Raw genomic sequence first — 26725 nt, 5'->3', positions numbered from 1 at the left:
ACTCTGCAAGGGAAATCATTGTCTCCATAAATAAAATACATAGCAGTGCTTCAAGGAAGTCCCCTGGGAGAAAAGCAGATTGGCCCCAGAGTCATCACTTCATGGTAAGGCTTTTACTTGTTGTTCAGGCATCTCTTATGGAAGACTATTGCCATCAATTTTGAAAACATGCAATACCTGACTATTTAGTCAGGGGCACTGATGTCTTTTCCCTTAGATTATTTTTTTTTTAAATGACAACAGCCAACACAACAGCCATCCAATGTGAATGAATCATAACATTTTTTGTCAGATTGGCAAAAATTGTATTTTTTGGTGTGCTGCAAAATTTTAGTATTTTGTTTATATGTACCATGAGATAAAAAAGGGTTATAATTTTTGCACTAGTGTGACTCAGAGGTGGTCCAGTAATATGTCCAGTTTGGGTTGTTTCAGTGATTATAGGATGCACTACTTTAATTTAGTGAGTGGAGACCAAAAATGCTAAATTACTTATAAATATAATGCATAGGCCTCTTAAATGCCCTGCCAGACATTCACATAAGGTAAAAATTCTTATAATTTTTTGAGACTAGAATCTAATTCTGTGTTATATTATATCGTCGTCGGCAGCCGTCCGTCTCGAGAGACGATGGTGTAGCTTCTTAAGAGTCTATCTGCACCGCCGAGAATGGCTGTGCAGTCCGACTCGGGAGTGACACGGTATCTGTCTCCTCCCGTGTTGAATTGACATCTTGCGATGACGCTGGAGTGTCCTCTCCAGCGAAGCTGAAGCTACAGAGCCTGGGCAGGGTGATATGGAGGGTCTGCTGTTGCCCATGCAGCAGACCCCCCCTCTCTTCGCAGCTGAAGGGTCCAAGGGAAAGACGGAGTCAATACAGCTTGGCTTCAGGTGCGCCGCAGGAGTTGCCAGTGTTGACTACAACGTCAAACCGCCTTAGGGACTCCGGCTCCGGATTTTCTGTCGGGGTTTACTCCCTTAGCCTTTCCCCTGAAGAGGTACGCCGCAAGGCAGCGGAGGTTTTTTGGAGTCAGAGTTTTCCTTCTCTGATGTGCCCTGACTGGAAGATCGAACAAGCGACACTTAGCTCGCAGGCCGACGCTCAATCCACTGAGCCAAACCAGCCAGGTTATATTATATACAAGGTACTTTTACATATAAGGTATATGCCAATGTAAAAATTGTGTCAAGTACAACAAGATTATATTTAATTTTTTAAGAACTTTATCTGGAGTTGTTGATCATTTAGAAAATCACATCTACTAACACCAATGGCACTCATCATATTTAAATCACTGGTACCACACTTGGATCAGTTTGTATGTATTGCTGCTACATTCATGGGGATTTTATGAGCAAAAACAAACTTTTTTACTTCTTTTATGTTTTTTATTATTTTTGTTACTGAGAACTTAGATAAGAATGGAATACTATTTTATTTGACCTTCTATTAAATTTAAATATATATATGTATATATATATATATATGTAGGTTAGAGTATTTATTAATCTTTATAAAAGGAGAATTATAAAATACTTATTATTAAAAGGATTCAAGAACCACTAGTCTAAATATAGATGTGTGGCACTTTTCCCTTATTTCTATATTGTTTTTCTGGGCTTGCTGAGGAATAACAAAAAGGAAAAGGAGAAACAAGTATATATATATATATATATATATATATATATATATGATTTTAGATTTGCAAGCATAATTTACTGAACATCTCCAATTAATGTCACCTCCAAATTTGCCCCTGGCTTGCTTACATAGCTGAGAGCATCTTGCGTAAATAATTTGGATGATCCTGCAGCATATCTTATTTTTCTGATACAAACCTAGTAGAAACCTATCAAGAGAAATTCAGTCATTACTTTTCTCACGTGTCTACTTTCCACGTTTTAGTTACCTGTTTGAAGATCAACTTCTTTCTCAATGCAAACCCTTTGGGAGGAATATATGTTCACCTCAGAGAAAACTCTGTCCTCTACCAAGATGACTGAAACCTAACTTGCTATGTGGTTGACCTGCCAAGTGCAAGATCCGTACCCCAACAATCCCAATGGGTTCAAATGCAGAGACTAATTATGCTACTCATATACCAAAGTGCATGAAGATATTTGTTGTTCACATTGTGAGGCTTTATGATGAAGGCAGTATAGGCTGGTCTGAGCAAGGCATGGAAAGGAATGGGTAGCTTTGGTTTTATTGTGGTTGGGGAGTGGGGTTGGGTGAGAGTTCTTTTGTGGGCTGGGGTTCCCCTGCTGTGAACTTTCTTAACTGAGACAAGGAAGGAATGCTTATCAGCTATTCAGCCTGGCTTATCAGCTTTCCCTGAGGTGAGGCAAAAGGTATAAGGCCTGGTGATACTTAAAAACCATCAGTGGTCAAAGATAAAAATTGAGCCAGACTTGTGATTACATGATAACATAGTGAAAGTCAACCATGTGAAAATACAGAACAAGAGTCACAGCATCCATATAATATAAATGTCTAAATAATAACACTGAACCTTCTAGAAGGGTTAACAAAATAGGATTTAGGAATAGAGATATAGGATAAATAATCATTTTCAGAATTTTGGCATATGAAGAAGGACTGGAGCTCAAGGATTAAATAGAAAACCAGTTATAAATACTGCAGCACTATAACTGATAAAGTTAGATACAAGGCTGAATACTTGAATATATCCTGTCATAAGCCATATACTTGGGGATACACTATAACTAGATAGTTATTAAAAAGCCTGAATTAAGGAGATAAACATATAAGTAGATCTCTATAATATATTGATATTTACATCAGTGCACATTACATTCTAATCAGATTATATCTTTAAAGTTTGAAAATCATTTGTTTAAATATGATATTGATCAAAATAAGATATTCTGAATATTATAACAATTTCTTAACATGATACACATTTCTTTCTTATTCATGTCATATTCCACTTGGTTGTTCCATAGGGAGAGTTGGGAACCAAATTTGGTCCATATAACATCTTTAATATCTATTAAAGCCTTGCTCATATCTACTGTTCCTTTACCTTCAGTGAGTTGACAAGAGAAGAGAGAAAGGATGGTGTATTGTCCATGATTTTTGTAATTAGTCCAGGACTTCACATACCCTTATTACTGGTAATATAGAGGCAACTGAGAAGATAGGAACATAGCAACACAATTTGAAAAGGTCAAGCAAATAGGTAAATAATAAAGATATAAAAGTTTTTTATAGAGATGATAAATAAGACATTAAAACAACCTAAGCTATGCCTAAGTGATATAAGGAGAACAGAACAAATGAAGAAGAAATGTTCTTGAAAAAAAAATTCTTGAAACTGCAAGTTATACAAAATGACACCAAGATACATCTAGCAAAATTCTTGAAATTAAATGATGAGGAAAGAGGTGTATGGATATCCAGGCATAAGATCCAGTCACTGAGGAGGGAAGAAAGTCAGTCTGGAACTTGGACATCACAATGATAACATTAAATGTGAACACTGAGTGTGGACGGATATCTATAGTCATAATAGTGAATGCTTAATTTGATGCCTGGCCAAGTTGTCTTTCAATTATAAAGACAACAGACAGATATTCTTAATCATATAACAAGGACTATAGCACATATGATCTTTTTATTGTGGAAAAAATAAGAAATTTAGAAATGGAAACCCATGGTGAGAAGACATAATATATGTTTAATCTTTTAATAGTAATAACTGTGAATAAGGAACCATATGAGCTGTGATTAACAAACAAAACTGAAAATTTTAAAAAGTAAACGGGAAAAGTGAGAAAAGGGGTGTTAATTTCATCATTCTTTGAAGAAGAGAAACAACAGATCATTTCAAAACTGAAATGATCCTCTCCTGAGGAAAGAACACACGAGATATGAATCTGATATTCCTCCGCAGACCATAACCACATGCATTTTAGATTCAATGACTTACGAATATTTTGTAGTCTGTTCATTAAAGTGGGATCAAGAAAAAACATGCAAAAACATTACTCCTATGAAAAATTAAAATCATGTGTGATGGCATCTTCCTGTTACACAACTCTCTCAAAGATATCTACCTTATTAAGTAAAGATTTTGATTTATTGGTTAACAAGATCTTTATGATGGTTAACTGCCATATACATTTTGAAGTCAATCTACACAAGTTACATATTACATCAAGCTAAAATTTGCAAAATGTAAGACATTGCTTTAAACAATGAATGCATGATCTTTATCAATAGTTGGAATTGATGATTATAGGAGAATAAATCAAATAATCTTTCTGAGTTTACCTATAATAATTTCTTCTTGATATAAAACTAAAACCCAGTCTCTTCAGAAAACTGTCATTAATGATTACCCAACATAGACACATGCTCTTTTACCCCTTCCAATGAACTTTATTTCTAAGAGAAAAATGAGAGAAAGAGAGAGTGGGTGAGTGCACACTAAGATGCTTTTAGAGTGATGGTGAACATGAAAGATATGTAACAGAGTATGAGCAGTCATAATAGAACAAATTTTGTTCAGAAAAGTCACTTATTTTTCCATCTGTAATTTAGCAAGCCTTACTCTCTACTTTTCCCAGACTGATAATCTTTTATTTCTTTCATCTCTTCTGACGATATTCAGAACATAAGCTCTGAAACTAAAGAACCTTAGTTAAAACCAACTACTGTGTGGTTAATTTTGTATAAGTCTCTCAGAATCTGAGAGTTTTAATCTTTGAATTAGAAATAATGATAGTGCTCAGCCCATAGAATTAAATAATATAAAAGTGCTTTATAAATATTATAACATAAATATAATTATAAAAATTATTATTATAAGTAATAGTAGTAGTGTCAATCAGGTTCTAGATGCCAACAGTCACAGATTTGTATTCAAGGTTCATTATTTATTGCTATATAAATGTAGTTAATTGACATCAAGTTCATTTTTTTCACCTAGAAAATGGGGGGAATTATTTCTGGTCACATGGTTGTTGTGTTGCATGATGTGTTGCGGTAATTTTTTCAGTATAATGTCTGGCATATACAATCATTCCAAAGGTAAAAGTTATTATTTATTATAATTTATTGAGTACTTATACTATGTATTGTATTTAAAAATGTTAATGTCAATTAATCCTCATAATAATACTGCAAAGAGATCTTATTACCTACAATTAATAAATGGCACAGCAAAGGATAAAAGTAGTTGGCCAAGGCTGGAAGATGATGGTACTGGAGTTTAAACCCAAGTGTGTCTGACTCTAAAGCTCTTGAGTTTTGTAATTTAGGAATATATCAAATATACTTATTAAATGTTAATTGTATACCTCATAGGTATTTATATCTATCTAAATAATCACTTTTAATGTGAAAAATTAGAGGGGATTATTTTCTCATGACTTGATTGTGCAGCTTAACTCTAAAAATTCAGTAAGGTTTCATGTCTTTTTCTAAACTTTTATCAATTTATTATGATATAACAACAAATACAGTATTTTGACTATAATTTCCTGTAGTTATTTAATTATTCAATCATTTATTTTCGTTTTTGAATATAAGTTCTAAGTGACAGCTATCAAACTTGGTGTAGAGAAACACATCAAATATTTTCATTTTTGTTGTTATTGCTGCTGTTCTAGATTAAGGAAAAGAACTCAGCTAAATAATCTAGGACTAAAGAAAATATTTCTTAGTGTCTATCCACAGGGAGTTCTGTTTTTCAGTTTATATTGGATGAATGTTTAGAACACCATGAACAGTTTTTTTTTGCTTCCCTTCCTAAAATGCACACATGATGCCTTTAAATAAAGAAAATCAATTTACCTATATTTTAAGTATGAAGGTATACATCATTTCCAATTACAATTTTTTATTGTTTTTCTATTACAGTTGTCCCATTTTCCCCCCATTGCTCCCCCTCACCCAGCCAACCCCTTCTCTCACAGTCATTCCTCACCCTGTTGTCCATGTCTATGTGTCATTTATACATGTTCTTTGACTAGACCCTTCCCCTACTTACTCCCCTTCTCTCCCTCCCACCTCCCCCCTGATAACTGTTATTCTGTTCCTTCTTCAATTTTTTTCATTTGTTTGTGTTGTTCATTAGTCTCCTGTATCAGGTAATATCATATGGTATTATTCTTTCATTGCCTGGCTTATTTCACTAAGCATAATTCTTTCTAGTTTCATCCATGTTGTTGCAAATGGCAGGAGTTCCTTCTTTCTTACTGTTGCATAGTATTCCATTGTGTAAATGTACCACCATTTCTTTGATCCACTCCTCTACAGATGGGCACTTAGGCTGTTTCCAGCACCTGGCTCTTGTAAACAGTGCTGCTATGAACATAAGGGTGCATAAGTGTTTTTGAATTGGGGTTTCAGGATTTTTGGATATAGTCCTAGCAGTGGAATTGCTGGTTCAAAAGGCAGTTCCATTTTTAGTTTTTTCAGGTAATTCCATACTGTTTTCCATAGTGGCTTCACCAGTCTGCATTCCCAACAACAGTGCACTAGGGTTCCAATTTCTCCACATCCTCGCCAGCATTTGTTATTTGGAGATTTGTTGATGATGTCCATTCTAACGGTGTAAAATGGTATCTCATTGTGGTTTTTATCTGCATCTCTCTGATGGCTAGTGATGTTCAGCATTCTTTCATGTGTCTATGAACCCTCTGTGTATTTTCCTCTCAGAAGTGTTTGTCCAGGTTCTTTGCCCATTTTTTAATTGGGCTCTCTGTCTTCTTGGTGTTGAGATGTGTAAGTTCTTTATTTTTGAGAAAAATCCCTTTTCTGAGGTATCATTGGCAAATATGTTTTCCCATATGGTTGGTTCCCTTTTCATCTTGCTGACATTTTCTTTTGCTGAGCAGAAACTCTTTAGTTTGATGTAGTCCCATTTGCTTATTCTTTCCTTTATTTTATTTCCCTTGCCGTAGGAGATGTTTTCAGTGAGAATATTGCCATATGGGATATCTGAAATTTTCCTGCCTATGTTTTCCTCTAGGACTTTTATGGTGCCATGGCTTACATTTAAGTCTTTGATCCATCTTGAGTTTATTATGGTGTGTGGTATAATTTGGTGGTCTAATTTCATTTTTTTTGCATGTTCTTGTCCAGTTCTCCCAGCACCATTTGTTGAAGAGGCTCTTCTCACTCCATTTTATGTTCCTTCCCCCTTTGTCAAATATTAGTTGACCATACAGACCGGGGCTTATTTCTGGGCTCTCTATTCTGTTCCACTGATCTATATGTCTGTTCTTATGCCAGTACTAGACTGTCTTGATCACAATGGCTTTGTAGTATAGTTTGGTGTCAGATATTGTGATTCCTCCTGCTGTGTTCTGTCTCAAGATTGCTTTAGCTAATCAGGATCTTTTTTGGTTTCATATAAATTTTTGAAGTATTTGTTCTAGGTCTGTAAAATATGTCACTGGTATTTTAATAGGGATTACATTGAATCTGTAAATTGCTTTGGGTAGTATGGACATTTTAATGATGTTGATTCTTCCCATCCATTAACATGGTATTTGCTTCTATTTATTTGTATCTTCCTTAATTTCTTTCTTCAGTGTTACGTAGTTTTCTGAATAGAGGTCTTTTATCTCTTTGGTTAAGTTTATTGCTAGGTACTTTATTTTTCTTGTTGCTATAGTAAATGGGATTTTTTTTTCTAGTTTCTATCTCTGATATTTTATTGCTGGTGTACAGAAATGCCTTTGAATCCTGAATATTGACTTTGTACCCTGCCATTTTGCCAAATTCACTAATTATGTCAAGTAGTTTTTTCATGGAGTCTCTAGGGTTTTCTATGTACACTATCATGTCCTCTGCAAATAATGACAGTTTTACTTGCTCTTTTTCAATTTGGATGTCTTTTATTTCTCCTTCTTGTTTAATTATGGCTAGAACTTCCAAGACTCTGTTGAATAGGAGTGGAGAGAGTGGACATCCTTGTCTCATTCCTGATCTCAGGAAGGATGCTTTCAGTTTTTGTCCATTGAGTATGATGTTGGCTTCAGGTTTCTCGTATATGGCCTTTATTATGTTGAGGTGTGCTCCCTCTATTCCCATTTTGCTGAGTGTTTCCATCATAAATGGGTGTTGTACTTTATCAAATACCTTTTTAACATCTATTGATATGATCATGTGGTTTTTGTCTCATTTTGTTTATGCGGTTTATTACATTTATTGATTTGCAAGTATTAAACCATCCTTACATCACTGGGATGAATCCCACTTGATCGTGGTGTATGATTGTTTTATTGTGTTACTGGATCGGTTTGCCAATATTTTGTTGAGGAGTTTAGCATCTCTGTTCATCAGCGGTATTTGCCTGTAGTTTTCTTTCTTTGTTGTGTCTTGACTTGGTTTTGGAATTAGGGTAATACTGGCTTCACAGAAAGAGTTTGGGAGTTTTCCCTCTTCTTGGATTTTTTTGGAAGAGCTTGAGAAGAGTAGGCATTAGTTTTTCCCTAAATGTTTTGTAAAATATTCACCTGTGGAACCAACCAGTCCAGGGCTTTTGTGTGCCAGGAGTTTTTTATTACTGTGTCAATTTCACTCTTTGTTATCAGTCTGTTCCAGCTTTCTACTTCTTCTTGATTCAGTTTTAGAAGATTATATGTTTCTAGAAATTTATCAATTTCATCTAGGTTGTCAAGTTTCTTGCCATACAATTGTTTGTAGTAATTTCTTACAATCCTTTGTTTTTCTGTGATATCAGTCGTGATTTCTCCTCTTTCATTTCTGATTTTGTTTATTTGGGTCCTCTCCCTTTTTTTCTTAATGAGTCTGACTAAAGGCATGTCAATTTTGTTTATCTTTTCGAAGAACCAGCTCCTACTTTTGTCGATCCTTTGAACTCTTTGTTTAGTCTCTATGTCATTTAATTCTGCTCTGATCTTGATGATTTTCTTTCTTCTACTCACCCTGGGCTTTGTTTGTTGTTGTTGTTCTAGTTCTTGTAGCTGTAGGGTTAGACTTTTAATTTGAGATTCTTCTATTCTTTTCAGGTAGGCCTGTATTGCTATGAACTTTCCTCTCAGGACTGCTTTTGCTGTGTCACATAGGTTTTGGGTTGTTGTGTGTTCCTTATCATTAGTTTCCAGAAACTTCTTTATTTTTTCCTTGATGTCATTATTAACCCATTCATTATTTAATGTCATGTTATTCATTCTCAATAAGTTTGAATATCTTTGAAGTTTTTTTTTTTTTTTGAGGTTTATTTCTAGTTTCAAGGCATTGTAGTCTGAAAAGTTGCTTGATATAATTTCAATTCCCTTGAATTTGTTGAGGCTTGTTTTGTATCCTACCACTGGTCTATCTTTGAAAATATTCCATGTGCATTTGAAAAGAATGTATATTTGTTTCTTTGGAGTGAAATGTTATATGTATATATCAATTATGTCCTTTTGATCTAGTATGTTGTTCAATGCCTCAATATCCTTGGTGTTTCTTTGCTTTGAATATCTGTCTGTTGTTGATAATAGGGTGTTAAAGTGCCCTACTATCTATTGTTGATAATAGGGTGTTAAAGTGCCCTATTATTAGTGTGTTGCTGTTTATATCCTTCTTGTAATCTCCTAGTATTTTTCTTATATATTTGGGTGCTCCTATGTTGGGTGCATATATATTTAACAGGGTTCTATCTTCTTGATAAATTGTTCCCTTAAGTATTATGAAATGCCCTTCTTTGTCTCTTTTTATTGTCTTTGTTGTGAAATCTGTTTTGTCTGATATAAGTATTGCTACCCCAGATTTTTTTTTTCATGCCCATTTGCTTGGAATAGTTTTTCCCATCCCATCACTTTCACTCTGTGTACATATTTTGTTTTGAGGTGTGTCTCTTGTAGACAGCATATATGTGGATTATGTTTTCATATCCATTCTGCTACCCTATGTCTTCTGATTGGAGCATTTAATCCATTTACATTTAAGGTTATTATTGACATGTATTTATTCATTTCCCTTTGTACCTGTGTTCCTCTCTCTCTCTTTCTTCTTCTTCTTCAAGCATTCCCTTTAGCATGTCCTGCAATGCTGGTTTGGTGGAGATGTATATTTTTAGTCTTGCTTTGCCTGGGAAACTCCTTATTTCATTTTCCACTTTTAAAGAGAGCCTTGATGGGTAGAGTATTCTTGGTTGTAGGCCTTTGTTTTTCATTACTTGAAATATTTTTTTTGCCATTCCCTTCTGGCTTGTAGAATTTCTGTTGAGAAATCAGCTGATAGCCTTAACAGAGCTCCCTTTTATGTTATGTATTGTTTTTCTCTTGCTGCTTTTAGGATTCTCTTTTTGTCTTTGAATGTTGCCATTTTAATTATGATGTGCCTTGGAGTGGGCCATTTTGGATTCATCTTCATTGTGACCTTCTGTGTTTCCTGAACTTGCATGACTTTTTTTCTCATCAAGTTAGGAAAATTTTCTGTCATTACTTTTTCAATCAGGTGTTTTGTCCCATGCTCCCCTTCTTCATCTTCTTGTATCCCTATGATATGAATATTTTTTCATTTCATGTTGTCCAGCAGTTCTCTTACACTCTCTTCATTCTTCATAAGTTTTTTTTTTCATTTTGTTGTATTGTCTGGAAATTTTTTTCCACATTGTCCTCTAACTCACTGATCTGATCCTCTGCTTTGTTTATCCTGCTTTTTATTGATTCTACTGTGTTCTCCAGTTAAGAAATTGTATTCTTCATTTCTTTCTGGTTATTATTATTGTTTCTATGTCCTTTTTTATGCTGGTGTAGTTCTCTGTAAGTTCCTTGTAGCTTCCCTGGAGTTCTTTGTAGTTCCCCTGGAGTTTGTTGTAGTTTTCTCTGAGTTTTTCAAGTTCATTGAGTTTCCTTATAACCATTCTTTGGAATTCCATGTCTGATAGTTTGCTTATTTCTGTTTCATCTAGCTCTCTTTCTGGGGATTCTACTTTTCCTTTCATTGGAATGTTGTTTCTGTATCTCCCCATGTTGGATGCTTCTTGTTTGTTTTTGTTTCTTAGATTTGTCTGCTTTGATTTCCCATGGTATGAGATTCTGTATAGGAGACCTGGGGGATTCAGTGGTGTAGCCGCTTTGATCTCCTGAACTTGTTGCTCTTGGGATACCTTTAATACTGTTTGTTTCAGCTGTCTGGTTGTATTTCCATTGCTCTTTGGTGAATCCTTCCCTCTGGCTAGTTGATTGAGAGTCGCTCTGCCCAACTTGTCTTGAGTTCTTTTGTGGAGATGCTGTCAGAACATAAACACACAACCCAGGAAAGAAACCCACACCCTCCAAAATATCTCCCACCCACAATCACACTATCATCAGCAAATGAGCCACTATTAATATAAATGTAAAGAGGTTAAGACTATTATACTATAGGAAAAACAGATAAGAATTGTTTTAAATGAAAGAAAGATAATTTTTGAGAGGAAAGATGGTAGAATATTAATAGTAGCAAATAGGGTCAAGGCTATGCTAGATAGTAAATAATATTTACATTTTATGTTGAAAGAGGGAGGGAAGAATGCAGAATGAACTGAGAAAGTGGAAGTGTATAGTATTGGGTTTATATAGCAGTTATATGCTATATGTTTAGTGTGAGAAGGAGGATAAACAAAAAGACACCAAAAATAAATAAATAAATAAGAGAAGAATAGGAGGGAGAGAAGGTAGGAAACAGATTAAAGAGTTTTTCCCCAGTACAACATTTGAGTGCTGTCTTCTTTTTCTGGATCTGCCCCTCGTCAAAATTCCATGGGTTTAAAATCTTTTCTGGCTGGCTGGCTGTGAGGAGATCTAGCTGGGTTCTGAGGCTGCTACTCTCTCACTCATGGGCCTGATGCAGCACTCTGCTGTGAGCCACACTTAGTTGAGTCCCTGCACCCTGGTCCTGCGGCACCCTCTAGCCCTTCTCAGGCTTGTCTAGTGATGCTACTCTGCTGGTGAACCAGTGAGCATGCCAATAGTCCCTGCCCAGCCTTGGGTCCTATCTCTGCTCCTCCTCCAAAAAAGTCTCTGTGTTGCCTCCAAGCTGCAGCACCGGCCTTCATCCCTGCCTGTATGCCTGTGTGTGCCATTTGCCTGCTTGGGGTCCCTACCGAGTCTGCAGTTCTGCTGCAGCGTTCCTGTATGGGACCCTCTCCCCAGGTCAGTTCTGCTTTTTTGTTTGGTGGAGCCTTGGTGTGAGCGCCTAGGGCACAGGGTTGCCAGCCAAGAGTTGCCAGCTGAGGGAGTCCCCACCTAGATTCAGTTCTCACAGTTTCTCACAGTCTGCGCTGTTCACTGTCTTCCCACGCCACCAGTAGTTTCAACCAAACCTTCTCGCTGACTCCCTCTGGGACTTTGCTGTTTCTGGCGCCCATTGCAGGAGGAAGCTTCCAAGAATATCCCGACTAATGAGCCTGTCAGCAGCTGACCATTTTGGGTGCAGTGCAGCAGAGACGCCAGGCTGGGAAGCCCAGTGACTCTGCTTGGAGAGCTTGGACTGAGTTTTCTGCCCTCTTTCATGCTGTTCCCACTCTCCCTTCTCCGTTCGCCCTATCTGAAATCTGCACTCACTCCACTCAGTGTAATCTACTCCAAGTCCTTCTGCGATGGGAGCACACAGAAAACACTGCTGCCTACTCTGCCACCATCTTCCTGCATCTCTCAATTTTAATTTTTTAAAAATGTGCTTTGTTGATTGTGCTGTTACAGTTGTCCCAATTTATTATCCCTTTATTACCCTCTACCCAGTGACCCTCCTCCCTCCAGTTGTACCCCCCTTAGTCCATGCCCATTTGTTGTGCATATAGTTCTTCTCAACATCTTCCTGTCTACTCCACTCTCTACTATGCTTCTTAATTCCTGCAGCATCTCCCTCCCTTTTCCCCTTCCCCCTCCCTGCTGACCTCCCCCCAATATGTTCCCCATACCTATAATTCTCTTCCCACTCTCGTTGCCTACTTAGTTTGCCTTTGTTTCAGTTCTTTAGCTTCTGTTGTTGGTTGTTGTGATACAGTTTTCATTTTAATGTTCATAGTTTTTATCCTCTTTCTCCTAAACAAGTCCCTTTAACATTTCATATAACAGTGGTTTGAATCTAATGAACTCCTTCAGTTTTACTTCATCCTGGAAGCACTTTCTCTGCCCTTCTATTCTGAATGACAGATTCACAGGATAGCGTAATCGTGGTTGTAAGTTTTTGCTTTTCATTACTTTGAATATTTCTTGCCAGTCTCTTCTTGCCTGCAGGGTCTCCCTTGAGAAGTCAGCTGATAGTCTAATTGGGACCCCTTTGTACATGACTCTTCTCTTCTCTCTTGCTGCTTTTAAGATTCTCTCTTTATCCTTAATTTTTGACATTTTGATTATAACGTGTCTTGGCGTGGTTCTCCCTGGGTCCAATCTTTTTGGAACTCTCTGTGCTTCCTGGATCTGTAAGTCTATTTCCTTCCCCAAGTTAAGGAAGTTCTGTCTCATTATTTTTTCACATAATTTTTCAGTTTCTAGTTCTTCTTCATCTTCTGGCAACCCTGTATTTGGATGTTGGCCCACTTATAGCTGTCTGAGATGTTTCTGAGCCTCTCTCCTCGTTTTCCTCACTTTTTGTTTCCTTCCCTATGTTCTGATTGGTTGATTTGATCCCTGGTTTTCTTTCCCTCACCACTAATTTCATATGTGTTTTTGTTCATTTCAGCAGGACTAGCCTTCATTCATTCCCTGTCTTGTTTGAGATCTGCTGTTAGGTCTGTAAACATTTTTATAACCAAAGCTCTGAACTATGCCTCAGAAAGATTTCCTATCTGTTGCTTCCTTAGATTAGATATTTGGTTTCTGGTCAGCTGCATCACCAGGATCTCTATCATGATCTGTGTCATCCTGACCATTTTATGTTTACCTTTGCTTCCTCAGCAGGGCTGTCACACCTCCTATGCTATAGGGGGCAAAGCCCTGTTCACTCGTCACAACCAAGTGACCCTTCTCACCACACTGGCATTTTGCATGGGGGCGGGTGACCAAAATGGATTCCTGTTGTTTACTCTCCGCTGAGAGACCGGGAGCCTCCTTCTCCATCCCCACACTCTCTGGGCCTCACAGTCCAAAGCAATGGGGATCTGCCTTCCCTGGCATTGGAATCATAAGCTGACGGGTCTTGTCTGCATCCAGGGGTGCTCCCCAGGCGCTTCTCACCTCCTCTTAAAAACAGGTGTTTGTGCTCACCGCCATCCCACCGCTGTTGCTGCTGCTTCCTCTGCCCCGGCTTTACCCCTCCTACCCATCTGGATGAACACCACTTCTTTGTAACTTCATACATTAAACTTCCATTCATTTTCTGGAACTTCTGGTAATTTCTGGTTTTGTGATAGTTTTATTCCTTCTTAGTTGCAGAGGGAGAAGGAGCATGTTGGTCTAGGCCTCTATCTTGGCTGGAAGTCTCCTGGGTCTGTTTGCCTCTGTGTCTTAGGTAGAGCTGTCACTCCTGTTACATTGTAACGGGCAGAGCCTTAGGGATTTGTCAGTACAGGGCAACCTGATTCACCACATTGTGGCACTGTATGTGGGGGAGGAATCTGAGAGGGAACAATGATGCTTGCCCAGCACTTGCCACTTTTCCAGGCACTTCTCCCACTTTTGTATGGGACTGGCACCTCTCTAGCTGTTGCCCTGGCTGTCGTCCCAGAGTGGATGGGTCTGCGGACATTCTAGGACTGTGGGAGCCCTTTAAACAAGCGGACTATGCTGAGAGAACAGCAGTTTCTGCCTCTGCCCCAACCCCCACTGGTTTGCACAGTCAAAAACAATGAGGCTTGATTTTCTGTGGTGCTGGGACCGTGAGCTGCGTGGTCTGGTGAGGAGCTCAGAATGCTCCCCAGGTGTCCCTCCTGACTTTTTAAAACATGTAACTGTGCTTTCCACCGGCCTGCCACTGCAGCCACTGTTGCTACCACTACACCGTGTCTTCTCTGCCCCAGCTCCGCACCTCCTACCTGTCTGGATGAGTATTTCTTCTTTATATCTTTGTTTGTTGGAATTCCATGCAGTTTGATTTTCTCAAACTTCTAATTGTTTCTAGTTTTGAGGTAGTTGTATTCTTTCTTAGTTGTGGAGAGAGACACAGCATGTCTGCCTATGCCTTCATCTTGGCCAGAACTCTAAATTATAATTTTTAAAGTTCAAGTTTCCTTAGACAATCATGCTTGAATTTTCTTGTGGTTACCCATGGAGGATATAAACCTGTAACTGTTTAATACAGACATTGGAACTATGTCTTATCTAAAATCTTGCCTCTTCATTTTTCTAAAGCAGTGGTTTTAAAAGAGGGGCAATTTTGATCCCAGGAGAAATTTAACAATGCCTGGACACATTTTTGATGATCATGTTTTGGGGAGGTGCACTACTGGAATCTAGTGACTAGTGGCCAGGGATGATGATAAATATCTTATAATGAATAGGACAGTCAAACAACATGGAATATCTCAAAATGCCACTCATGCCAAGGTGAGAATCTTGATATAAGGTTACCAAGTAATCAAATTCATGACTAATAAAAATCAAGCAAAAAGTTGTACTTTTTTTCTGAGTTCACAATTGAGGATGTTATAGAATAGATCCTAGGTGTGCATATAATCCTGTAAATTCTTGCACTACTGAAGGCTAACATGACTTACATTTCCATAGCACATTTAGTCATCAGTTCTCTAGCAGAATTGTTTTTCTCATACCCAACCTGATATTTGGGGTCCATATTGATTTCCACTTTTCCATGAAATTTTCATTAGTTTAAAATTACCTTTATTATAGACTTTCGTTGAGTGTTAACTAATTAAATGAGATAGACTCTGTCATCTGGCACATGATAGGCACTTAGTAAGTTTATGTGCTCTTCCTTTTTACACCTTTTCTCTTCTGATGTCCCTATTTATTTTACTTACTGGTGAAAATTTAATTTGTACAGTTTTGACATTTTTGTTCAGTTAAATTTTTGAAGATATATTTTACTTGTTCTATGAGAATATATTTCTTTGCATTACATAATTTTCCACAATTCTCCAGCAGTATTAGCACTAAGTAGTGCTTGATTGAATTAGTAAAGAGAGGAATATATGAAGAATGCATGAAGGCTGATGTTTTCATACCTGTAGTGTTGAACAGTAACACAATATTAACTCATAACTTTTTATTGTATATTATTCTCAACATTCTAAGAGTTTTTACAAACTTTCAATTTTTAAATAATGCTTTTATTTAATCTTTATTGTAATTTTTTTCATTACCATTTAGTCCCCTTCTACCCTCTTCTCCCCACAATAGCTGCACTGTTGTCATATTCGTGAGTCCTTTTTCCTTTTTTGCTCAATCTCTCCACCTCTAAACTATCCCCTCCAGCTGTCATCCTGCTCTCCATGTAGGTGTATGTACCCATTTTTCTTGTTAGTTTAGTTTTTTCATTAGATTCCACATATGAATAAAACCATTATATAATGTTTTTAACTGTTATTTATATAATACTCTGTTTCAGATAAATACAAAGACATATATTTTTAAATGTACAAAAACAATGATTGAAATGCTTGTTTTATCATTACATATCATATTTTTAAAAGCTATTTCAGTCAGTTACAAAAAATGTTCTATTTAGCTCTCTGCAATGTACTAAAACAATATATTTAATGGTTGTACCTTTCTTTTGGTAAAATGCCTTTGAGTACAAGAAAAGAGCAAGAATTTTGAATGCATACATAGTTGAGAAAAAGTATGTCTTGATATTTTAAGAAATTTTAAAGTGTGTCTTTTTGGTCCTTACAGAAAGTGTGGACTATGGGCCTGTATTTGTGCAAGAACCAGATGATATAATTTTCCCCACTGATTCTGAGGAAAAGAAAGTAGCACTAAATTGTGAAGTTCGTGGCAACCCAGTTCCCAATTACAGGTAGAAGTTCACTGTTATTCATTTTACTTAAATCCTAAAAATTCCCTTCAGTGAAACTCTGGCACTCCCAAAGTATCAAGTCATTTTTACTATTTGTCTTCTGATTTTTCCTAAGATGGCTTCGAAATGGAACAGAGATTGATTTGGAAAGTGACTATCGCTACAGTTTGATAGACGGGACCTTCATTATAAACAATCCAAGTGAAACAAAAGATTCTGGTCATTATCAGTGTCTAGCAGCCAACACTTATGGAAGTATTCTTAGTAGAGAAGCCATACTTCAGTTTGCCTGTGAGTAAAGTTTATGTTTTTTTTTTCTATGTATATGTATATAGTGTGTATATATTTAATTTTAAATTTTAGTTAGGCAAAAGTGTAAGGCCTCAAATTTTAAAACAGTGAAAAACCTTGGTAAGTATTTGAATTAGGAAAACAATACATTTCTTTCTAAGATATTTTAAAATTCTTTGAAATATTTGCCCTTTTCAAATAAACCACATTTTATCCTGGGAAGTTAAAAATCCTATTCATAAAAGCACATAAGGTTTTATTTTTAGAACTCAGATATTTTTTGTAATCTAATAAAAATAGATTTCTAATTCTGTCTGCTTTTTGAAATATCTACTTATCTGCTTTTATTTTTTCTACGATTTATTATAGTCTACTGGGTAAAGATTCTTCTGGACATAAGATAAAATATTTTAAAAATTCTGCTTATGGTCAGGTGATCAAAGAAATGCCTCTGAAATGCTTATATTTCAGGTTCTGACTAGAATTTCCTGACCAGTTGTCCCAATATTTTTTATTAGAAAGAAGACACTACATGTAATGATACATATGTAGTATAATATGTGCATTTCTAAAATAGATCATATATCTAATTAACTAAGTGTATTGATTTTTTAAAACTCTTAAACTATTTCCATTGTGATGAGGACTTATACCAAATTGAGGATAGACTACTTGGTAAAAAAAGAGAAAAAAACAAAAACTTTAGTATTATTTCTTAGTAAGTAATCCTACTTGATTTAAATTCTTGAGGATTACAAATTATACAATATAGATAAGAGGATCATGAATCTTTGTGTTAATAATTTATATGTAACTATATTGGTTACATAATTCATCACAAAATGATTTTTAAGTTAAAATTATACCCTGAAGAAGGAAATAATTGATGTTTCATTATATAATCATTATCACATGTTATTTCTAATTAACCTAGAATGCAGACAACCTATTATAGACCTATGAAGGAGAAAAGGAAAGAAATGATAATGGATTAGTTTGGAGAACATTGACCTAGGTACTAGAAAAATTTAAGTATTATCTTTTAATGTATATTTGGCTAAGGAGTTTATATATGAACTTTACATACACTAAATATACCATAATAGTAGCCTATATATACCCTTTTTATTTTAGAAAATAATTATGTGGTGCATCAAAAAACCTATTGCTTTTTAGTATACACCTAAAGAGTAACCTGATAAACAAAATAATCCTCCTAATTGCTTTTCTGTTAAATAGAGTCTTTTCAAGAGAGATACAGCAAATCCAGAGAACATGATGTACAAATAATACTGGCTTATAGCTTTCTTTTTGCACTATGCAATCTGACACATGTACACCAATTCATAATAGCCTGTATACCAGACACCCGCCCCCGCCCCTCAAAATCAGCAGTGGTGGCAAAATATGTGAAGTTTTCTTCATGCTTCAGAGCAGAAATATATTTACTAGAACATCCTACATGTCTTTAAAAAATGTTTTTATTTAATTTATTTTGATTACATCAGCTAATAAAATGATATAGGTTACAAGGGTACAATTTCATAACACATCATCTTTATATCGTATTGTGTGTTCAACAACCAAAGTCAAGATCTTACATGTCTGTATGACTGAGTTTCCTAGGATTCCTGCAGAGATTAGTCACAGCTACCAAATACTGATCCCCACCTGCAGTGAGCACCTTGGTACCAGCATTTACTGTTCAATGACTAGTCAAGGAAAGGTCACTGTTATCTATCTATATTAACTGTCTATCTGTTTATTATCTATCTATCTGTCTATCTATCATCTGTTATCATCATCATCTGTCTATTTTATTCAGCACCAAGCTGTTGTGCTTAGTTTAGAGCAACATTTGCTTTATTTTTAACAAACATATGGATAGCCACATATATGTATTTTTTGGTAACATTTATGTCCCTGCCCCTCCCCACTCCCACTGCACTTGACTCAACACAATGTTCTGGAGACCACACATATGCGTAAGGTCCCAAACATGTCTGGTTGAAGCAGTTAGCCATTTACAAAGCGAAGGCCACTCCTGGCTCAAAATCAGTCTGCCACTAAATATCATTATATCTATATCAATGATATAAAAATTAAGTATTTTAGATTTAGTTTTATCTATTTTTCCAGGTAATCTTTGGGGGGAAATGCAAATGTAGAAGAGAGGGACAAAAGGTGAAGTTGATCAACTTGCTTTCTAGTGTACTTGGGTGTGAGCATGAGTGTGATACAGTTCTAGGAATCAAGGTAATTTTGTGATTAGGGGCAGAAAATGAGGTAGGAATTTGGTGAGAAAAAAGTGGAGGCTCTGAAAGGAAGTAAAAGGATACAAAGGTAAAGTAAGATCAAAAACTTTGTGCCAACTTTCCTTTATATCATGATTCTCTATGTCCAGCTTCATAGATACAAGGAAAATTAACTCACTATCTTTTGTTAATATAATGTTTAAAGTTTAAAGAGCTTTTGTGGGTGGAGGAACTTCATTACTCTTGACACACCTTAAGCTAAAATTATTAATCCTTTATGTCAATCAATGATTATGTAAAATTTAAATATTCATTATACAATACCATTTAAAAACATATATTTAGTAAATTTAAATAATTATTTAAACCCATATAATTAAATATTCAAATTGAATACAAGTCTATTAAATGTTATAAATGTCATAATACTAGACAAACTTGCAAGTTATGAAAATTATAAAACTTTTTATTAATACATCTATTGTCTTTGCTTATATTTTAGTTATAATTTTACACTTCAGTCAGCTTATAATTTTACTATGAAAACATTTTACCTTTTATACATTAATTTTACTATACATATATATGTATATATGTGTATATATAGAAAGAGAGAGAGAGAGACTTTATTAGATATGTTTCTCTACTGTGGTCTTCTAAAATAAAATAGACAAGAAGTAGGTTTACAGTTATTAGTATGAAACATAGTATAATAATAAATAATAATACAAGAATAAATAAGTTTACTCTCAACTGTAAACTTACTTTTGCCCACCTCTGTATTTACTGAATACTTAATTCTGTGGCAGCAATGTTTTTAAATACATTAACTCATTTCGTTCTCATAACCAGCATGAGTTGTTGTATCATAAAATGTACATTCATTTTACAGATGATACCATTTATTTAACTCTAGGGGTACTCAATCTTTTCCTATTCTAAATATGTATTATATTCATTTTATGACATACTCAATTTTATTTTAATATCTCTCTTTAAAATTTTTAAAAAATTTATTTTTAAAGAGATGGAAGAGAGAGAGAAAGAAAGGGAGAGAAACAGCTATGTGAGAGAGGAACATTGATTGGTTGTCTTTCACATGAGCCCTGAAGCAGAGGAAGTAGACCAAACCCACAATGCAGGCATGTGACAAAACTGGGAATTGGACTGGTAGCCCTTTGTAAGATGATGACCAATCAACAGAGCCACACAGTCAGGGTTTGATTCCTCTCTTAACTATAATTATATTGCAATCTTTAAAAAAATCCTTATATGTTTTCTTCACCAATCACCATCTTAGATTAATTTATTAATACCTACATAATAAAAATAAGTACTAGTAACAAAAATAAGTATGTAATCATTTTGCCTTTCTTCTCATTGTTCAAATTAATTAATAGACCCCTTGCTTAATATTTCTTATGGCAGTTTAATACTAAGGAACATTGGGTCCTTTATAGGTCTTGAATTTGGGGACTTATAGTAACTTGGCTATGTAGTTATTTTTTTCTTACTATCATATGTTTTGATAATTCTCTTTCCTTATACTTAAAAAAAACTAATTGGATGATACATGGTTAGGGCCTAGAAAGCTAAATTTTCTAAATGCATTTGAGACAGGACAAAGATTACTGTGGCTATTATCAAATACTGATAATTATGTCATGGATTCTGGCTTTTGCAGAGAACAATGATAAGGAAGTGAGTGTTGGCATCTTTACCTGGTAATTTAGCAATGATAAAAATTATAGCTAGTGTGTGAAAAAATTCAGTTTAGTGTAAACAAATTCAGCTTCTTTTAAAGATTTATTCCAGTTTACTTGTCACTCAATATAACAACAAATGCAAAATAGCAAATATATTTCTATATTTATGCAAGTTATTTATATTAATGCATGTTTTCTTAACCTCACTCCAAAGGTTATTTTAATGACTTGCTATATAAAATTATGTACCATAAAAGATAAATATGTTAATAGGTAAATAGAACACCAGGAAAAAAAAGTACATTTCATAGATAGAGGTAAAGATAGTGTAGGCCATAATGTCTCATAATTATTGTAGTCAAGACATAAATATTGTCTTAGGACTCCCAGTGGTCAAAGCAAAAGAAAAAATACAAACATTTAAAGATTTTAATTTTCTCAAAGTTCCTTAAAAGAAGAAATTATTTTCTTGACTTTTAATTTTCATAGAAATTTCTCATTTGAGGTTTTATATAGAGATCATAACAGTATCCCTACATCACTTCAATGGCAAGTTTAATTAGCCTGACATAAAACCAAGCCAATTCTTTAAACATAACTAGAATTTAATCATAAATCTGTTCACTGCATTCATTTATAAATCCTTTTTAAATTTTGATTTGAGCAGCTAATGCATTTGAACAGCTGCTGCATACTTGCTCATCTTCCCCTTTTAACCTGCCACTCACATGTTTAAATATCTATCCATGAGGATCTTTCACTTTAAGCTCTCCTTAAATTAGTACTTAAAAACATGGCTCAGCTCAGTTAATGTTAATAATGTAGTTTAGCATTAATAAATACATACCTTGTAAGGGTATAATAAAAATTAATTAGGTGGAAAAGTCATGTCTGTGAACTGTTTCTTAAATTCAGAAATAGAGACATTAACAAAAAGTTGGCATATTATTGCTAGTGATGATTGTTACTGGTTATCAATAATATTATTTTGACAAAGTATATTTTATTCCTGTAGCTTATGTTCATTGTGAGGTTAATTTCCTCACCAGGTATAGTGATTTCTCTTCAGTGGCAAGCAAGAATACACCATGTAAGACTTTGTCACTAGGTTAGCTTATTACCATGGTGATGAGAATTTGGAATTGATAATGTGACACCACACACTTCTCAAATGTCCTTCAGAAATCCAAAGCTTACATCAGTCTCTCCACAGTTTGGATTTTTAGAAATAACTTTTACAAGCAAGTCAAACATAAAATGACTCAAGATTAAAATCTCCTTATGCTGTCTCTTGCTTCAAAAATAACTTTATATGCCATCCCTCGTAAACTGATAGTTCATATCTAAATTTAAACATATTGCTTTTGGGGGCATTTAGATGATTTTGATTCAGAATATTTCATTAGTTTTCCTTGAGGCAGTTAATTAAAATAAACTCAACTCTTTGAGAGATTATATGATTTTTATAGACTTTGTATTTAAGCCCTATAACCTTTCATTTTCATACAAAACTCAAAAATTACTTCTCTAGCTTTTTCTCCTAAAGTAAAATTAGACTTTAAAAGCACATTTTTCTAGCATTTAACATCCAATGAAATTATTTGAATAATTACTAACTCCACAGAATTTCCAAAGCTTTGCTTTATTCATCTATGAGGTTTTATACATAATAACTTCATTAAATCATTTGAAAATTAATTAATATGATGTCACAGTGGCATGGATAATTTTATTATTTGCAAAAGTATTGAATTTTATTACAAAATAGTTTGTAAGATCTTCTATAAACTAAAAAACTCTTTTTATTACAAAAATTATCACTCAATATGGTTTGTCTTTCTTTTAAAAGATGATTATTCTGATCACAAGAGATATAGTAACATTTAGTGTATGACCTCTTGGCAAATGAAAGTATAGATTTTTTGAAAGCACAACATTTTTTTAAATTAAAAATGCATAGTTTTATGTTTTAAAGAACAGTTATGATAAGTGAATCAACACTGAAATGTGTGGCAAATTGTTCTCAAATACATAATTCTATAACATAAATTATAAATTTGTAAGTATTTTATCAATTAAAGTAAATGTGAATACATGATTTTATTATTAAAGAAATCATGAATAACTCTGTCCATATGTGACAGATGACTTCCAGCAAAATGTCCCTACTTACCTGACTTGATCCAGATTACATTTGGCCTTGGTGGTCCTCCTTTCTTTAGAAATGCAGTTAGGCAGTTCTTTGCTCACATTGTGTGAAACAACACAGAAAGACCAAGATCACTCATGCCCATTTACCCAATTCACTGTTCTCTAATATTTAGCTGAGTGTCTTTAAAGATCTTTCTCCAGCATGAAAAAAAACAAACAAACCAAGACATAAAAGTACAACATAGTTTTAAATCTCACTAATAGTGCCATTTACATGATAAAATAGAAGCTCCATATCAAGATAATTTATAATCCAGGTGAATAAAAACACACTAATATAAAACAAGAAAGTATGAACATTGGGGCAGATAAGGAATACAAGTACTTTCTAAAATTATTTTATTCTATAAAAATCTTTCTTTGATGAACAAATAAAAGCAGAATATATATTAACCAGCCTGGAGTTCTTATGCCTTGACTGAATTTCCACACCAGGTGGTAAACATTGCTACCCTTCATTTATATGCATAGATAGATATATAGATAAGAATTTATAGATGTGTATAGGTGTAGATGTTTATATGAGGTCTGTCCAGAAAGCATCTAGCCATGTAATATGAAAAATAGAGATATTTAATGAAGAACATACAAGATATAGGAAACATTATATATAGGGCAACGATGCCTCAGTCCCTTTCAAAGTAGGTACCTTGGCACTTCATACAGTTCTCCCAGTCACCATCAGCTGCTCCATCATATTTCCCTAAATCTCATCAACAGTCTAATGTTCTGTCCTTTCAAAGGTGATTTTAGTTTTGGGAAAAGCATGAAGTCACAGGGCACCAATACTGGGCTGTAGTGGAGCTAAATCACCTGAGTGATTTGAGGTTTCACCAAAAAAATGTACAAGATGTGATGCATGAGTGGGTGCTTGTCATGACGAAGCTGCCAATCATCAGTTGCTCATAGTTGAGGCCTTCTGCATCATCTGAACAGTTTCCATGGAGGAATGATCAAGCTTAACACAAAGCTTGATGCAGATTCATTGCTCTACTCTCTCAGTCATTTTGAATGTGGTTCCCACACAGTACACATGCTTACTCAATGGCATGTACCACCCCCACTGACTAGTACAATGAAGTCATCATTGTTCACACATGCACATTACAGTCCACTTTCCTTGGCTGCCAGGTTACATCGATAACTGCAAACCATTTTGTTATATTAACAATGGCTGAACTTTTTCCAGACAGACCTCATACACACACACACACACACACACACACACACACACACACACACACATATATATATATATATATATATATATATATACACATATACAAGGTGTCCCAAAATATGTATACACACTTTAAATAATTATAAAGTCGATGTTTATTAAAATACATTTCATTTTCAAGATGTAATAGAATTTACAGACATTATTTAATTGTTTTGTCAACGTCTGTTTTCAAATTGATGTCCGTTCTGGTCCAGGCATTGCTGACAACACTAAGGAATGGAATCACAAACATCATGAAACATTTCCTTTGGTATTTGTGTGCATTCTCATTCAATGGCTGCTCTCAATTAAGCGACTGTTGCAGGTTTCATAGCGTAGACTTTGTCTTTTAAGTATCCCCGTAAAAAGAAAAGTTTAGTGGTGTTCTGGTGAACACGGAGGGTATTCTATGAAACCCCTTCATCCAATTCACCTGTTTGGCAAGATCTCATCAAGGTAGAATCTCACATTGTGATGGTAGTGTGGGGGGGTCCCATCTTGCTATTTGGTGATGTTTGCAATTCCATTGCTTCCCGTTGTCATCAGTGCCTGGACCAGAACTGACGTCAGATTGAAAACAGGTGTTGACCAAACAATTAAATAATGTCTGTAGATTCTATTACATTTTGAAAATGAAACGTATTTTAATAAACACCAACTTTATAATTATTTAAAGTGTGTATACAGTTTTTGGGACACCCTGTATGTGTGTGTGTGTATGTATGTATGTTTGTATGCACATAGAATAATAATAATGCAAACATAAGGAGTGACAGTTAGGGGGAAATTAAAAGCCAGTCAAACTGTTAAACACATTCAATGCATCGTTGTCCTTTTCAATCATCACATCAACCCTATGAGGGATTTTTATTGTTGACCTACTTATAATTGGAAAAAGAGAAGTGAAGCTCAAGGATGTCAAGTTATTTTTACAAAGTCACACAGTTACTACCTCAGACTCAGACCAAACTTTATACTTCACATTTATAATCTTCTTTGTTCCACACTATACCTTACTTAAATATGCATTGCATTTTTGCTTAGCATGTCTGTAGTTGTTTTATTTATAGAACATGTACTTGATCTCTGCTCTGTGGGAGGCATTTTTCTAGATGTTAGGGAGCTTAAAGTGAACAATGCATATCCATACAGTTCTTGAGGCTAGCAAAATCAGTACAAATCCCTCTACTCTATGTCTACTTCAGTAGTTTGTACACCCATCTCCCCCTGGGATTCCTGGGACTCCTGTCCAGTTTTTGTACTTTTTCACTTCTCTCTTCTGCATCCTACCCTAACCTCGCTAAAATCCCTCTGTACATTATTGTGATATAATCTATGTAAAACAATTCTGACCATGTTGTCCTTACATAAATTTCTAATGGCTTACCATAATTGCACAGAAGTTTTAAGTTTGCCCTATAAGTGTACAGAGGGCAGATAATCAGAGGGTTACTCTAAGAGTATGTATCCAGGAGAACTCTGCAGGTAAAGTCAAGTTGGTAGGTCACTTCAGTAATCTAGGTAAAAAGGTCTTGAAGATCCTAATGAATTGAGATATAATAGAACAGATATTTCTGGAAGGCTCAAACATAAATTAGAATTTTCAAATAATTGAATAAGTGAAGGTGGATGTATAAAAAATATGGAGTTAGGATGACATCAAGATCATAAGCTTTGATCAATTAAATTGAACAGTTCATAATGTTACATAAAGTCACACAGAGAAGAGAAGCAAGATTCTGAGAGAATAAAATAATTTGAGTTTGAGGTAGCTTTATTCTGTCTTTTAGGAGAATATACCCAACATTTACAAATATTGGTTGGTGCTCAGAAAGAGTAGGTGGGAACTGTCCACAAAACACAGTGAGATACTCAATGAAATCATCAAGAGAAGTTATAATAACCTTTAGGAATACACACATTTCTCTGATATAAAGATAGGAAAAAGTAGAAAGAAGGGGGTTAATGAAGGAGACAAGATATGAAAGATCAGAGAAATGCAAGTGAGGACCAATAACATAGAGTAGAATACAAACGGCATTCAGGGTTTTAATGTGGGAACTGTCACTTGCATCAAATGCTATAATTAACACAAAGAAAAGACCGTCATATTTTGAGACCTTTAAAAACCAATTTCAGTAATGATAG

General features: G+C 34.9%; 1 protein-coding gene across 1 annotated transcript in view; it reads left to right on the top strand.

Moving 5' to 3' along the window:
* The window catches only part of CNTN5 (contactin 5), a 524441-nt gene that overhangs the window by 15611 nt on the left and 482105 nt on the right, over window positions 1–26725 (top strand). The window contains exons 3-4 of the mRNA XM_090267326.1: window positions 16769–16892; window positions 17008–17183. Of these exons, the coding sequence (XP_090123452.1) occupies window positions 16769–16892; window positions 17008–17183 (300 nt within the window). The remainder of the gene's footprint in view (window positions 1–16768; window positions 16893–17007; window positions 17184–26725) is intronic.

Source organism: Furipterus horrens, unplaced genomic scaffold (assembly GCF_987537825.1).
Source record: "Furipterus horrens unplaced genomic scaffold, mFurHor1.1.pri manual_scaffold_2, whole genome shotgun sequence".
Taxonomy (NCBI): Eukaryota; Metazoa; Chordata; class Mammalia; order Chiroptera; family Furipteridae; genus Furipterus; species Furipterus horrens.
Note: the sequence above shows the minus strand (reverse complement) of the source record. Positions and strands in the feature narration are given on the sequence as shown.